Genomic DNA, 16,996 nt, shown 5'->3' on the forward strand with positions numbered 1-16,996 from the left:
TCATGATCGATAAGACAATTTAAGAAATAACTTTTTCAATTGATCCAACTTGTCAACATTAAGGATAAAATTGCTCTTGACTGCTAATGTTAAAGGTAAAATTATACCATTTCAGATGTTAGAGGTAAAATTGCTCCTAGGTGTAAAATGTTGAGGGTATTTTTGCACATTCTCCCCGTAATTAATCAAGAATCAATGTATCAAATTGAAACATGAGTGCTCAATCAACAAAATCAATAAAACCAAAGGCTTAAAAATGTAATTTTCTTTTCTTCATAAAATACAAAAAGATTTTTTTAAGTATCAGAAAAAGTATACAGAAGTAGATAGTTTTCCTAATTTTTCCGCCATTACAGAGAAACAAACAGTAGCGGTGCGAGAAAGCAACAAAGAAGAAAGAAAGAAAGAAAGAAGAGAGACGATTTTGAGTGACACTTCTCGTGATTTGCATTTCCACCTTTCCTTTTTCCCCTTCTCTTTCTTCATTCACTCTCTCCCCCTCTTTCTCCTGTGCCTAAACCCTAACCTTTTTCCTCTCTTTCCTTGCTTTTTGATTTTTCTATCTTCTTCACCGCTCCTTTCCTTCTCTGCTGCTTATCTACTCCTTCTCGGGTTATTCATCTGGATTCAGGTAAAACTTTGTTTTTCTTTCTGAATAGTTGGATTTTCAGGTGTTCTTACGTTTTTTTTTGTTCTGTTTTAGATTTTTTGATTTTGATTTTGTTTATATTTATGATTATGCTATTTCGTGTTTGTTTGATTTTAGGGTTTGCGTGCAGTATTTTGGAATTGCTATAGTTAATTTTGTTCATAAATTCAAATTTTGAATTGCTGATTTAAAAAAAAATATAGTTATTGGAGATTAATAAAGCAAATCAGCTTAAACGAACTATGTTCTTAGCAATTTTGTTTGGATTTTAATATTATGGCATACTGTGATGGTTTGAGCTTTCAAAATAACGGCCCTTTTTGTATTGTTGCTGTTTTCCTTGGACGGAAGGGATTTGAGCCAAATTTAACTCTAACGGCTTAAGGGAAGTCCTGATTTAGCCATAATATTTTCAAGATCAATTTTAGGCCTAGATTGACTGTTATTTAAATTGGTATGGGACCTTCCAAACAAGCTCGTTGATAAATTGAAGCATTTTCGTATATTTTTGGTTGGTTATTTGTAACTATATTAGTAACAATAGATATTTTAGACATTTTGACAAAAAAGGAAAAAAGGATTGACTTATATATTGCGGCCTTAGTTGTTAGTGTTTTAACAGATTTTTTTTGTAATTGTGTTAGCAACACACTAAATATCTTAGACATAATTGATGTTTGGAAGGTTTGAAGTGACATTTAAATAAGTTAAATAACAGCAAACCAGTATTTTCAGATTTTCGATAACGTATGGCTAAAATTGATCTTACTTGAAAACGTTATGGTTAAATTTACATCATTTTTACGTTACGGCTAAACTGCACTTTCCGGTTAAATTTGGAATTTAATCTCTTGCACGGAAACTAAAAGTGAAATGGAAACGGATATCGACCCGGATGACCACATGAATTTGGTCATTCACCGTTTGATCTAAGCCGATTAAAATCCTAAGGTGGAGATTCAAAGCATCCTAAGGTTTAGATTTAATCAGCATCCATGTGAACACTACTCTATTGCTAGGAAACGGTAACAAAAACACTAATTAAAGAAGAGTTCCGTGCAATATAGTTCTTAACCACAGGTCCACAGAGATCTTGGGGGATTGTTCCTGTTTATGATTTGACCATTTGTGCTTTATCTTGGCCAATTAAAAGAGGGAGAGGACTTTTAATTGGCATCTTGTAAATATTATCTGGATGAATTTTTGTAGTTTTCTCATTGTCCAAATGCTTGATGTATTGGTTATGCCATCAGCATCAGTAGTCATGAGAATTCTAAGGGGTAAAATGCACTGTCACTGAAGTTCGGTCTGTTTCACAAATCTCATTGAACTTCATGTCCTTTCAATAAAATTGAAAATTACTGAACTTCATATCTGATTTCAATGAAGTTATTCCGATTGATTTGTGTACAAAAACTCATTGAAACGTTGATGTGGCCCATAATACCATCAATTAAGCCCATGTTGGACACGTATGACTCTATGGTGATGTGGCAGAAATGTAGCAACCACGTGCATGCCATGTGGCACATCTGAAGCCACACACACACCAAAAACAAAGATTAAAAAAACTCACATCCTTATCCGACGTGGCGCTTAGTTTGTATATAGTCAAATGTGTTATTGTGTCACATCAATATTTGAGTGAGTTTTTATGCACAAATTGGCTTGAATGGCTTCATTGAATTTATGACCTTTGTGAAACAAATTCCAAACTTCATTAACCTTCGATGTAATTTACCCGAATTCTAAGAGACCAAAGGATGCATAGTGCATAGCTAGACATTCTTTAATATAAATTTCAGTTGTGCCCTTGATGGTGTTTGAATTCAAAGTCCAATTTGAACTTTGGAACAAATTTAAAAATCCAATATGAAATTGTATGCAGATGAACACTGTTATGCTTATCTTTATTGCGTTGTGGATGAATTGTTTCGTCTTTATATCACTTTCCTTGTATTTATCCGAAACATATTGATTATGCAGGATTTGAGTCTTTCATTTATAGGTCAATTGGCTAAAGTAGCAGTATGGTTGAAGATATTCTTAAAGGATATGTGGTGTTTTTTCTGATTTCTGTGCTGGTTTACCTTAGGAATGCTTCTTCAGAAATTGGCTAATGTGTTATTGCGGGGAGATATAGGTTCGTTGTAGCATTTGAGTCAAATCTAATGGATTCCATGCCAAGTACCTCCGAAATTGTTGAGTCATTTGAAGAGTTAGAGTCGAATCCAAAAGTGGATGAGAAAGGTAGGAAGCATTTTGTTCTACAGTCAGGAAATAAATATTCAATCGAGGAGGACATCAATCGACTTTTCGAAGCAATCGAAATGAGAACTTCTTCTAAGGTTACTCGTCTATCTGAAAGCAGTAAAGATGGTTTACGAAAGAAAGCAATGAAAAGACCAATCAGAGTTGGTTCACCACAAATGTCAGGAATTGGAATTTCTGAGCCGGTGAGTTTGAAGCAAGCATTAAGGGGTTTGTGCATCTCTCAGGCATCGGAAATGGCTGCAATGAAGCGATTATCAAAACCGCCAAGTTCATCAGGGGCAGCCTTGGAAACAGGAGCTGTTAAAAGATTGTACAGAGCAGTTGTAGTTGAGGCAAATGGATCTGGCGCCCCCCAAGGGAACAGTAATTTGGTGGAAATTTCCCTTGTACCAGAAAGAGTTGCATCAAGTTCCACGGAGACTATGTGCGAATCCTCACTAACGGAAAAGACAGAGTTATCTGGTCAAATTGCTCATTCTTCAGAAGATCAATCTCTTATGGAGTGTAGTAGTGAAATGCGAAAAACGAAAATTGAAAAGCTCAAGGCCAAAGATTCTTTGTCAACCTGTCTAGCTAGTGAGACATTATCAGAGGTTGAAGAGAAAACGTCAGCCACTCTTGAAGTTCCCGGCAAACCTCCAATTCCAGAGGGACAGGAAAACCGATTAGAAACAACATCATTACCTCATAATTGCAGTACTGGTGGACGGATGAACAATCTCGCTTGTAATACTCCACGATTTATGAAGCCAATCTTCAGGAATAAGAGCTTTATTAAGAAGAAAGTAAAGCAGGACTCGTCTCCTGTCTCAAGCCATTCCACTCCGGAATGTGGCAAGATCAATACGGATGTGGATCCTAGCACAAGCAATTCAGGAAATTGTGATTATGCTCGAGAGACCGGGCAGGAAGAAAGGGTGAAAGCAACTCCGGCATCCAATGCTAGCAACTCGAACAATGAGGACACAAGTTCAAGCAAAGTCGGGTCGAGTAATTCCACTAAGGGAACTAAATCTATTCTGATAAAAATTGATGAAAGATCAATATCAAGAGAAAAGGGTGAGTTCTCCCAAAGTTCGAAAGGTAGCATTGGTGATTATAGTAGCAGTACAAGCATTAGTGATGAAAGCAATCTAAGCGGGTCTAGTCGATGCGGGAATAGGCCTCATATGTCTAGGGACACGAGGTGGGAAGCCATTCGTCTTGTTCAGAGGCAGCATGGAAGCCTAGGTTTGAAGCATTTCAGGCTAATTAAGAAGCTCGGCTGTGGGGATATTGGGTCCGTTTATCTCGCTGAGCTAACCAGTACCGGTTGTCTATTTGCTTTGAAAGTGATGGACAATGAGTTTTTGGCAAGCAGGAAGAAGATGTCTAGGGCCGAAACCGAGAGAGAGATTCTTCAGATGCTGGATCATCCCTTTCTCCCCACATTATATGCTCATTTTGTATCTGAAAGATTCTCATGCTTGGTTATGGAGTATTGTCCCGGTGGAGATCTACACGTGCTGCGGCAGAAGCAACCTAGCCGGAGCTTCTCTGAACAAGCGGCGAGGTCTTATATCTACGAAACTGGTTTTGTGATTTATCGTTTATAATTAACAATTGCCTTGTGTTATTTTGAATTAATTGATATCATTACTTGTGCAGGTTTTACGTAGTGGAAATCCTCCTTGCATTGGAGTACTTGCACATGCTTGGAGTTGTTTATCGTGATTTGAAACCCGAAAACATTTTGGTCCGTGAAGATGGACATATCATGCTCTCGGATTTTGACTTGTCACTTAAGTGTGCTGGTAATACAATTACAGTTCAATCATCTTCTCCGGTTACAGAACCTGCAAAAAAGATGTCAAGTCCGTGCTCTGAAGCTAGCTGCATAGACCCTTTCTGCCTCCACCCATCTTGGCAAGTTTCGTGTTTCACTCCTCGACTGCTATCTGTAGCTTCCAAGTCTCGGAAGTTGAAATCCGACCTAGCTGCTCAAGTGAGTCCATTGCCACAGCTAGTAGTGGAGCCAACTAACGCCCGATCCAACTCCTTTGTCGGAACTCATGAATACCTTGCTCCCGAAATCATCAAAGGCGAGGGTCATGGCAGCGCTGTTGATTGGTGGACGTTCGGCATCTTCCTATTCGAGCTTTTATACGGACGAACACCCTTTAAGGGGTCAGGAAACGAGGAAACATTGTCCAATGTAGTTTCGAGAAGCCTTAGGTTTCCGAGTACCCCTATAGTCAGTTTTCATGCTCGGGACTTGATTCGAGGTTTATTGATCAAGGAACCTGAAAACCGGTTAGGATCCACAAAAGGGGCTGCAGAGATCAAACAGCATGCTTTCTTTGAAGGCCTTAATTGGGCGTTAATACGGTGTGCGATGCCACCGGAGATGCCAAAGTTTTGGGATGCCGGAAATGGCAAACCGGCCACGTTTTCGCAGAATAAAGATACCACGAAATGTAAGGAATCCGAGGGTACAGAAGAGTATACAGAGTTTGAGATGTTTTAAGAGTGGGAAAGGAAGATGTTTTGATTTTTTCTTTTTCAAAAATGAGATTTCTCATCCTTGTTGTAACTGATATATGTATTTATAGAATATATAATATAGTGTAAATGTAATTGTGGAAATTGGTGGGCAACTTAAAATGAGTACAAGATATATGCATACTTTACGGGTTTCGTGTTATCTCGTATGTATTTATAAATGATATAAATGTTAGAAAAATGATAGTAGTGTCAATTGTGTCATTTTAGTTGGATTGTTTCTATAAATTTACTGTTTTGGTTGGATTGTTTATGTAAATTGTGTTGCCGTGTTTAGGGGTGTAAACGAGCCTTGGTAATTCGCAAACTATTTGAGTTCGGTTCGGTAAAAGCTCGATCAAAGCTCGGCTCGATAGTGCTTGATTCAAGTTTGGGATCGGCTCTAGTACTAACGAGCTGAGTCCGAGCTTCCTCAAGTTCGGCTCGAAAGCTCGCGAGCAGATTCGATTTTTTTTAATTACTATTTATATTTCATTATATATATATCATTGGTTATTATTAGTTTTCATCACAATTCATAACTCAAATAAGATTTAACCCATAAAAAAAATGACACAAAATACATTACAAACTTTAATATATATTTCTTTGTTTGAAAGTTTTTTCCGAGTTTGTGTTTTCCGACCACAAATACTATTCTGGAATCTCGACAATAACATAATTATTTTTCTTTATAAATATTTTAAACTCATATGGAGTATGTTATAAGACTTTTTTTGTTTTCTACGCTATTTATTCTATGCATGTATGATGAATTTGGTTAAAACTCGTTGGAAACTCGATAAAAGTTCGGCTCGATCGGTCAAAGCTCATCAAAGCTCGGTTTGAGAGAGCTCGGCTCGAGATATTAACGAGCCAATGCCGAGCCTACCTAGGGTTCGGCTCGACTCGGTTTGTTTACACCCCTAGTCATGTTAGAAATTGTCACCTCTACTTGGAAGTAAGAGAATGCAATTTTTGACATGAAAAACATGATTTATGCCATATGATACGATATTATTTTTGTTTCATTCATATTATATGTAATTGTATCTAATATATAGATGATATAATACGATTATTCCAATTGTCACTTCTCACTTCATACTTTGTTCAGCATTGAAGTTTCTCTACATATTAGTTCAGAGCATCTCCAACCCTCACCAACCAAATTTCTATACCAAAATGGCATAGAATTAAAAAATCAACCAATTTTGGTTGATTTTGGTTTCCACCAAAATTTATTTTGATGGAAATCAATATTTTAATATAAATATATTTATTTATTATTTTAATTTAAATCATATTTTATAAATTATTTAATTTAAATAAATATTATTTAAATGTTTTTTTCTTTTTATATTTCATAGTTAAATATATTATTAATGATTTAAAATTAAATAGCACTGTTTTTTTATTTTTTAATTAATTTTCGAATTAATTTTTTTATTATAGATTATTGATGATAATAATAATATATGTAAAAAATAATAAAATATTAATAAAAGTGTTACGTAAAATGGAATAAAATGGAGAGTATTATTTTTAGTGTAATAAATGGTGTAGTGGGTTGGAGAAAAAATAAGATTTGATGTTCAAAAAATAGAAAATGGAGATGGAGATAGCGTAATGGGTTGGAGATGGCCTTACTCATAGTTAGAGTCAGGAATAGATGTATGGGGAGAATCTCCGTTCCTGTGAATATATAGGGATGGCAACGGGTACTCTACCTGCGAGTACCCGGCACTACCCGATTCTAATGAGACTACTCGTACCCTGTATAAAAGGGTATGAGACGAGTATGAGATCAAAACCATGATGGGACATGTATGTGAAGACCCCCCAGGGTACCCGGTATCCGTCATAACATTTTTATATATTAAAAAACTATTGTGGTTTAGATGTAAGATGTGAGATTTGAACACCAACCTTTTGTTCTTCGACCATTAAGTGATACCACTAAACTATTTTATTTTTATTGATTATGGTTCAATTTTTAGATGGATGGTTTATTAAATTTATACTTTTTTAAATTTTGTAATATTTTTTGTTTTATTTATTGATTCTTAACGGGTAAGGGTATCCGTGGATATTTGTGAATTAAATGAGACGGGTATGGAATGCAAAACATATACCCGTTAGGGTAATTGGAAGAGTACAGGTAATTAAAAAATAAACGGGTAAGAATTTGGGATTGACATTACCCGCGGATATCCTACCCGTTGCCATCCTATCCATATATGAATTAGAGAGAATTTTCGCATGGACTCTCCGTGGGAGTTTGGGGGGTTTTTTGCTAGTTTTTGTTTTAAATGTTAATGAAATTAAACTTATACATTGAATTAATAATAATTAAATTGGTAAAAAATAATTATAATAATTTAACATTGAATTATTTATAAATAATATATTTTAATTGAATTATTTATAAATAATATATTTTAATTGAATTATTTATAAATAATATATTTTAATTTTTTAATTAATATTGTAATTAAATTTATTATAGATAAAAATTAATATTAATATATATAATCTTATTAATAATTACGAGTGTTTTATTTTCATACAAATATAGATTCTCACGGTGTAGGAGGACATTTCTTGTTCTTGTCCAACTTCAAAAATAAAAATTCTCCGAGGATTTCTTATTCCTATTCCTATCGGGTAAATGCTTGCGAGAGCAAGAAATTCCAATCCTATCCATAAACCACCCTAAGACTGAGTATGAATTTTGAAAATATTGAAATGAAAAAAAATCCAGAAACAAATTGAACCCTTGACTTTTTTTATAAAACCGAATCGAACTGTAACGTTGATTTACATTACGTATAATTCTCAAGATTTTCAAATTCTCACTATTAGAGATTCTTGAACCATACAGAATGTCTGAATAAAAACATTCAGAAACGGATAGAACTGTTAGGACCAAACCGAATTATACCGTTTACTCTCAGTAAGTATGTTCTCTCATTAAGTATGTTCGGGAGATTTTCAAATCCCGATTTGGACCGAACCGATCTCACCCCAACTCCACCCAACCCACACACTACCCTATCCAATATCAACCCTATTCTATTTCCAATCAGAGATAAATTACACTCATGGTCACTAAACTTTATCCATTTTAATATTATAGCCACTGAACTTCAATTCTTAACGATATGATTTACACTTTTTAACATCGGTAGCCATTCAAAACCTCAAAACGACTGTTGACAGCCTCAAAATAAAAAATTCGAAAAGTTAATGATATTACAATAAACTTTAATTCTTGAAATTTTTTGTTTTGAGGTTATTCAGATGTTGTTTGGTTATGAATAAGAGTGAATTTTTAAAGAGACAAAGCTCCAAAAAATGTGATTTTGAAAAATAAAAAATATGGTTTCATGGTAAATATCATTCTGAACAACTTTAATTTTTGAATATTTTCACTTTGATGTTGTTAACGGTCATTTTGAGGAGTTAGTCAAAGTTGAATGGACACCAATGTTAAAAAAATATAAAGTTCAGTGACCATATCATTAAGAATTGAAGTTCAGTGGCCACAATATTAAAAATATGTAAAGTTCATTGGCCATGGGTGTAATTTACCCATAGACAGATAAAATCCTCATAATTTCAGACCAAATTCTCAGTATTATATTTAATTTTATTATCACATCACTTCCAAATTCACGGGAGAGATGATGAAGGCATCATCAATATCTTCATTGTATAGTGCTAACCCATATATAAATTTACAATCTTACCACAAAACTTCCATAAATTTTCAATTTCTAAAACCCCCAATTCAATTTCAAACCTACCCACCACTTGTCAAAAACTTCACTTTCCCCAATTCCAAACCCCAAACCAGTTTTCAGTCTCTGGTGCTCAGAGCATCAGCAATGGCGTCTTCAACGTCCGAGAGCAAGCCATTCTCCGTTCTTTTTGTGTGTTTAGGTAACATTTGTAGAAGTCCTGCTGCTGAGGGTGTTTTTACAGACATTGTAAAGAAGAGAGGTCTCGATTCGAAATTCAAAATTGATTCTGCTGGCACCATTAATTACCATGAGGTATGAAATTCATTTTGTGCATTTGATTGTTTTTGAATGATTGTGATTGATTTTGTTTTTTTTTGTTGATTATGATTATGAAAGGGAAATCCAGCAGACTCGAGAATGAGAGCTGCCTCGAAGAAGCGTGGGATTGAGATTACATCCATATCTAGGCCGATACGAGCTTCTGATTTTAGGGATTTTGATTTTATTCTTGCTATGGACAAGCAAAATAGAGGTGAGTAACCATGACTTTTGCGGGGGTTTGGTATTTTATTGGGATAGAGATAAAAATATGATAATCGATAATTATTATTCAATCTTTGCTACGTGTGGTATGTGGTACAGGGATAGGATAAAACAATACATTTTACTGTTTTAACCTTATTTAAACTACATAACATTAATTTGAGGGATAAGATGGACTTTTCCATTCTATTAAAATCGTTTGAGCTTATCTCACCTCTTTATACCACCCCTTTTAGGTATAGGATTTGAGGGATAAGAGCTTATGCCTCATCTATCTTACTCTTCTATCTTCCAAACAAACACGGCATAACATATCTCGTGTTTTTTATAGTCAACTTTCACCTAAAACAAATGACACGACATGTGGTTGCCACCTACATGATATGTGGTTGCCACCTAGCTAGCTGAAATGACACGTATTAGCCAGCTAGGTGGCAACCACGTGTTGTTTTGTTCAGTGCGGAAAGTTAACTATGTGGCAAATTATTAGAAGCATCCGGTTCTCCATGTCAAATGGAGGACTTCCATACATATTTTGACACGTGTAATATGGACCCACGTATATTACAAGAGGTCCTACTATTTTAATTATTATGTAGGGTCACAATACACATCCAAATGTGAATTCGGGGTCCTCTACGTTCTTGACAGCCCATCTTTGTCTCAGTAGAGTCTTTCAGTGGCATGTTTCGGTCCTCTTCCCCATTATTTAGAAAAAGTGGGCCACCGGTTCAGGTACAAGTCCGAGTGACATGAAAGACCCGGTGCTTAATATAAGAACTCTAACTATGTTTGTGTCTTTTTACTCTTCAAGTCCACAGAGTGAATTTATTAGGATAAAATTCTAAGTTTGAATGATTTTAAAACACCATAAAAGTTCAATAACCAACTGTACATTTAACCATGTAACTCCTTGATGATGGCATTTTTAATTAGTTGTATTGGTTAGCTACGGTTTTGATCACATGGACCTTAATGATCATATAGTATTTGGTCATTCACCGTTAGATTTAGACTTATTAGAATCCTAGGGTAGAGATTCAAATCATCCTAAGGCTTAGATTTAATAATCCTAGATCTAATTTGATCATTAAGGGAACATTACTGTGGTTACCTATGCTTAAGATTAGAGTTGACACAAATTTCGGAGATTCTTGAACCGGATTGTCAAGTTAAATAAAAAGATCTAAAATTAGATTGAATTGTCAACTTTTTCTTTAGGATCAAACTGAATTCTACCATATGCTTAGACTAGGACTAAGTACGGATGATAGAGATTCTTGAACCATACCAAATACCAAAAGATATATAATTTAGATTGAAGCGTTGTTTTTTGGCCTAATACATCTCCAACCCTCTAAGTTGTCATAAATCTTTAACTAACCCCTGAACTTCAAAACGTTACAACTAACTCTCTCAACTTGTTTATTTGGAACAAATAACCTCTCAAATTCCATGTGGCAGCGTGCGATAGTAGGGGATTAATTGTAGCGTTTTGAAGTTCCAATCACGTGCTGCCAAATTGTCCCGTTAACTTCCATTGGTTACAACTCTGGAAGTTTGTTAATCTCCAGACAAGAACCAAAATGAAATCTATAGGTCCGAAAGAACCGAACCTTTTGTATGTATTTTTATATGCCTGAAAGTATCATTTGGCCTCCGACCGATAAAGAATATTTGTGTTTAGCTCCTGACCTATTATTTTGCGACGTGGCCCTGATGTATAGCAATGATATTTAGTCCAATTTAGATGAAAATTAGTGTGTATGCAAGAAGACCCATCAAACTGCGGGTGAGATGTTTGCTAATGGATTTTATTTTTTTTTTGTTGTCGTGTGACCAAGAGGTCACGGGTTCGAGTCTTAGGAGCGGCCTCTTGCCAAATAAATTGGCAGGGGAAGGCTTGCCCCTAGTACACCCTTGTAGTGGGACCCCTCCCCGGACCCTCGCTCAGCGGGGATGCGTAGTGCGACCGGGCCGCCTTTTTTTTTTTTACTCAATTTGTAAAAAAGTCACGGGTTCGAGTCTTAGGAGCGGCCTCTTGCCAAATAAATTGACAGGGGAAGGCTTGTCCCAGTACACCCTTGTGATGGGACCCCTCCCCGTAGCGGGGACGCGTAGTGCACCGGGCCGCCCTTTACTCAATTTGTAAAATCCCCACTCTAATACAGTTCCGGAAATTTTCTAAACTCTGGAGTGAACCGAACCGACCTCACCCCCACATAAGAACTTATGTTAATTCTATTCTGTTGCAATGGTGTTAATTTATATGTGAATGTTAATGTTGTATGCAGAGGATATACTGGAGGCCTTTAACAGGTGGAAATTTAGAGAAGAACTGCCTGAAGATGCACACAAGAAGGTAGGAATATTAAGAATCAATAGTGTGAATTTAGTGGTTTCTTTTCCGGGTTGAATCTAACGCAGCAACGTCAAAATGGGTTGTCGTGTCGTAATGGTGTTATATGATTATATATTCCTCATAATTATATATGATATAAATGCATAAAAAATTGATGATTGTGTTAAACCTATGAAGCACCGACTCGAGTGCGGACACGGATGCGGACATGGCAAACGACATTTTTAGAAAATATGAGACACGGGTGTGGCGGGACACGGCAAATTCTATATAATTATTTATATATATTAGATATAAAATATATAAAAAAAAATTGCTAAATCACAAAACAAATCGAAGAAGGAAAAGAAATAAGCTCTAAGCGTTTATAATCGCGATATACAGGTGAGAATTAGATGTAGTTTAGGTTTTTTTTTGTCAAATTTGTAATTGAACCATAGGTTTTAAAAGATTTTAAAAAAACCCTAAATTTTACATATTTTCACCATTAGCTGAGTCCCCGCCGTGTCCCCCCGAGTCCCTACCGTGTCCCATCCGTGTCCCATGTCACCGCCGAGTCCCGCCGTGTCCCCGGCGAGTCCCCGAGTCCGGCGAGTCCGACACGGCCATGGCGACCCCGGTAGGGATGGCAACGGGTACTGTATCCGCGGGTACCCGGCACTACCCGACCCTAATGGGACTACCCGTACCCTGTATAAAAGGGTATGGGATCAAAATCATTACCCGTTAGGGTAATGGGACGGGTATGGGAATACCCCCCAGGGTACCCGGTACCCGTTACCCGTTATAAATCTTTTATATATGAAAAAATATTATTGTTTCTTGTATGTAAAATGTGAGATTTGTACCCCAACCTTTTATTGTTCAACCGTTAAATGATAGAACTAAGTTACTTTATTCTTATTTATTAAGGTTTAATTTATTCAATCTTTAGATCTATGATTTATTAAATTTGTACTTTGTTAAATTTGTAATATTTTTTTGTTTTATTTATTGATTCTTAACGGGTAAGGGTACCCGTGAATTAAATGGGACGGGTATGGGCTGCAAAAAGTATACCCGTTAGGGTAATGGGACGGGTACGGGTAATTAAAAAATAAAAGGGTAAAGGTTTGGGATTGGCACTACCCGCGGGTACCCTACCCGTTGCCATCCCTAGACCCCGGGGAAGAGTCCGTGCTTCATAGTGTTAAACGGATGGTGTCAGGCGAATTATGTCCGTAAATCGTGTTGTCGTGCCAGAATTTTACAGCCTTATTCTAATATATGTGTTATTTATGCAGGTTAAACTAATGTGTTCTTATTGCAAGAAACATGATGAGACTGAAGTCCCAGATCCTTACTACGGTGGATCTCAGGGTTTTGAGAAGGTAATTTTTCTTTTTATGTGCATTCAAGTTTAGAGGGCGAGCCTTAACACAACGGTAATACGTTATCGTCGTATGATCGAGAAGTTATGAGTTCGAGTTTTAGCAGCGGTCTCTTACAAAAAAAATTAGCAAGGGAAGGCTTGCCCCCAATATACCTTTGTGGTGGGACCCCTCCCCGAACCCTCGCTTAGCAGGGACGCGTAGTGTACCGGGCCGCCCTTATGTACATTCAAGTTTAAATGAAAAAGAAGAATTCATGCTGTTCATAGTTGTTAAAAGCGCACCTAAAGCTTAAGGCGTATAAATGTGCGCCTAGTCGTGGTTATAACAGGCGTGTCTATTTGTTAGATTGGTTTTTTTTTTTTTAGGATTTTATGAGAGTTAGATATGTGTTTAATCTTTACAGTTGGATTAGACACATCTCGGGTCCAAAAAAAAGAAAAAAAAAAGAGACGGACTTGGAGAAACGTAGACACCACAACGGGTTAAAGAAGTAGAGAGAGTGATTGATGAATTTGGAGATTTTGATGAGAAGTAGCGATTAGTAAACTTAGGATTTACTATTTCGTTGAACACTTGAAACTTTAGAATATGGGGTTTATTCGGTAAATTACATTCATTGTCTCTCAACTTAGGTCGTACTTTCTTTATGTTCGCTTACCTTCAAAAGAAGAATGTATATTTTACGTAGTCATTAAAGACACACCTAAGGCACCAAGCGCACAATGCACTAGGCGGAGCACCTTAGCAAACGAAAGGTGGGCGTTGTCACTCAGGCGACCACCAAGGCGCGCCTAACCATAGTTAAAAAGGCGCGTCTATTTGTCACGTTTTTTTAGGGATTTTATGAGTTAGATTCATGTTTAATCTTTACATTTGGATTAGACATGTTTAGGGTTTAAAATAAACAAAAAAGAAAAGAAGACGACGGACTTGGAGAAACGTAAACACCACATCAGGAAAAAGAGAGAAAAAACGAGGTAACGTAAAAAGAAGAAAGAGAAAGACAATGACGAGAGTGATTGATGAATTTTGAGACTTTTGATATGAAGTAGCTATTAGTCAACTTAAGGTTGAAACTTTAGAACAGGGGTATTATTCGGTAAATTACATCTATCGTCCCTCAACTTAGGTCGTACTTTCTTTATGCCCATTTCCCTTCAAAACCGGACATAAAATCCATGAACTTTATCCTTTACTAACATAAAAGTCCCTTTTAAAAGTAAACAACCTCAAATGATCAATGCCGATCTCAAAATGGAAAAGTCCAAGAATTAAGGTTGTTTTAAAACCACACTAACCACCATTCGATTTTCCAAATCACCATTTTCGGACCATTCTCTCTCTAAACATCCATTTTATATCCCTCCTAACCAAACAACACCAAACAACCTCAAAACTCAAAAGTTCAAGAATTAAAGTTGCTTTAAGATATCATTTCATCAACTTTACGATGAAGAGTTATTTACTATTTGAAAGGTCAAAGGTTAAGAAACTTTTATGTTAGTAAAGGAAAAAGATTACCTACGGGGTTGTAGCTCAGTTGGCACTGCAGACTTAGTTTGTAGGAAGAGATCTAGGTTCCATTCCCACTAAATAAATGGTAAAATTTAGGGACTTATATGTCTAGTTTTAAAGGTAAAAGTCCATAAATAAAGTAAAACCTAAGTTGAGGGTAATATGTATAATTAAAAATATTTTCATGATTCAATATGGGATAAGGTGTAAAAATATCCCTAACTTTGACATCAAGAGCAATTTTTACGTATAATGTTGGCAGTCAAGAGCAATTTTATCCAATGTTGATAAGTTTGGTTAATTTCAGATATCATTGTAAATAATGATGTTTTGCTACTTATTCTGCTGCACCAGTTACATATCGGTTAGTTAAAAAAAAGATTTCATATTTTCTGTTATTTAATAATAGAATTGGATTTTAATATTTAGGTTAATTAATTTTGACAAAACACACTGTTTAGTCCTTGTATTTTCAAAAACACATGGTAAGGTCCCTAAACTTTTTCTCAGTGAACTGTTTAGTCCTTCTGTCCTTTTGTTAGATTTTTTACCGTTTATGACTTCGGAAATGACTAAATTACCCTTTACTATTTACCTTCAAACTTCAGAAGAGGAAATCCAATTTAGGAGAAGAAGCTATTTGTATGGAGAACAAGAAAAAGAACACAACCAATGCTTACGAATTTGAACGATTAAGAAGAAAATCAAGAAGAAGAACACTCAAAGTTGATTTCAGATGCATTAGAGTTTAAAGAAAAGGAAAATAAAGAAAAAGAAGAACGTAAATCCAAATTGACTAATAGAATCTTCATGAGAGTCTAACGGCAGGGGCTAAACAGTTCACCGAGAAAAACGTTAGAGACTTTATCGTGTGTTTTTTAAAATACAGGGACTAAACAGTGTGTTTTGTCAAAATATAGGGACTAATAAATTAATTACCTTAATATTTATAAATTCGGTGAAATATTTTGAAATTTTTTGTCCAAATCGTACTAAGACTTAAAAAAAAATTTCAAGTCTAATCATATGTTTATGATCTGTTACTAATGAGTGATAATATGACGCACATGTCAAGTGTAAGTGTAGATGACAGGCTTCATGACCGAGTATACAATTTAATGAATCATTTCTCAAATTGACAATGTTAAGGGCAAAATTGCTCTTAACTGCAACTTTAGGAGTAAAACCACTTCTGACTATAAACGTTAGAGGTATTTTTACACTTTATCCATGCATTTTTATTATTTTAGTGCGCTTTGCGTTACTCGGGCGTTCGTTCCCTCACGCCTTAGTTCGCCTTTCGGGTTTAATAACTATGATAATTAATCATATTATAAATTATCTTTATCACAGGTTCTGGATATACTTGAAGATGCTTGTGCATCATTATTGGACAGCATTGCAGCAGAGAACAGTTACATTCAAAGTTCATAACTTCCTGCATTCTGCCTTTTCTTTTTCACATTTTGTGTAAATGATATAAACAGATTGCATTGCATAATACACTGCCCAGATCGTTACGCGTTTCGTGCGGGTCGAAACTTACATGACAAGGAATTTCCCTACCTTAGAACCGTTATGGTTACAGCCGCCGCAGCCCGTTTTGTTGAAGATGTTTGATAGTCTCATTACCAATGTTTAGGGTAAATACATAATTAGTCACTAAACTTACATGGTTGTCTCAAAATAGTCACTCAATTTCAATTTGTCTCAATAAAATCACTTAATTTTGAGTTTTGTCTCAATTAGGTCATTCTATCGAACTCAGTGATTAAAAGACATCGAAATAATTACATGGGTGACACGTCAGACTGAGTTAACTTAGATCTCTGACCGAAACGAAATGTGACAACCAGTTATTTTTGTGAAAAAAACTAAATTGTATTTGTTTTTCATAACTCCGCCTGTGAGGGTCACTTGGTGGCCTTTACAGCCGGTCCCAAGCCCGGACAAAGGAGGAGGGTTGCGGTAGGTTTGTGGCGGCCAGCGTAAAACTTAGCCACATCTTATGACA

General features: G+C 35.9%; 2 protein-coding genes across 3 annotated transcripts; both read left to right on the plus strand.

Annotated features, from left to right (window-relative positions):
- Positions 1 to 327: 327 nt before the first annotated feature.
- On the plus strand, positions 328 to 5,599 carry LOC136222412 (serine/threonine-protein kinase D6PK-like). Of its 2 annotated transcripts, none has more exons than XM_066010147.1 (3): positions 328 to 631; positions 2,636 to 4,475; positions 4,571 to 5,599. In XM_066010147.1, the coding sequence occupies exons 2-3, from the start codon at positions 2,821 to 2,823 to the stop codon at positions 5,427 to 5,429; spliced, it is 2,514 nt and encodes an 837-aa protein (XP_065866219.1). In that variant the 5' UTR covers positions 328 to 631; positions 2,636 to 2,820; the 3' UTR covers positions 5,430 to 5,599. The 2 variants fall into 2 exon arrangements, with proteins under 2 accessions (XP_065866219.1, XP_065866220.1); XM_066010148.1 differs by having other exon boundaries at positions 2,745 to 4,475.
- Positions 5,600 to 9,094: 3,495 nt separating this feature from the next.
- LOC136221856 (uncharacterized) lies at positions 9,095 to 16,727 on the plus strand. The gene is made up of 5 exons (XM_066009310.1): positions 9,095 to 9,501; positions 9,586 to 9,721; positions 12,027 to 12,094; positions 13,378 to 13,464; positions 16,336 to 16,727. The coding sequence occupies exons 1-5, from the start codon at positions 9,130 to 9,132 to the stop codon at positions 16,414 to 16,416; spliced, it is 744 nt and encodes a 247-aa protein (XP_065865382.1). The 5' UTR covers positions 9,095 to 9,129; the 3' UTR covers positions 16,417 to 16,727.
- The last annotated feature ends 269 nt before the right edge of the window (positions 16,728 to 16,996 follow it).

This window comes from Euphorbia lathyris, chromosome 3 (assembly GCF_963576675.1).
Source record: "Euphorbia lathyris chromosome 3, ddEupLath1.1, whole genome shotgun sequence".
NCBI classification, from domain to species: domain Eukaryota; kingdom Viridiplantae; phylum Streptophyta; class Magnoliopsida; order Malpighiales; family Euphorbiaceae; genus Euphorbia; species Euphorbia lathyris.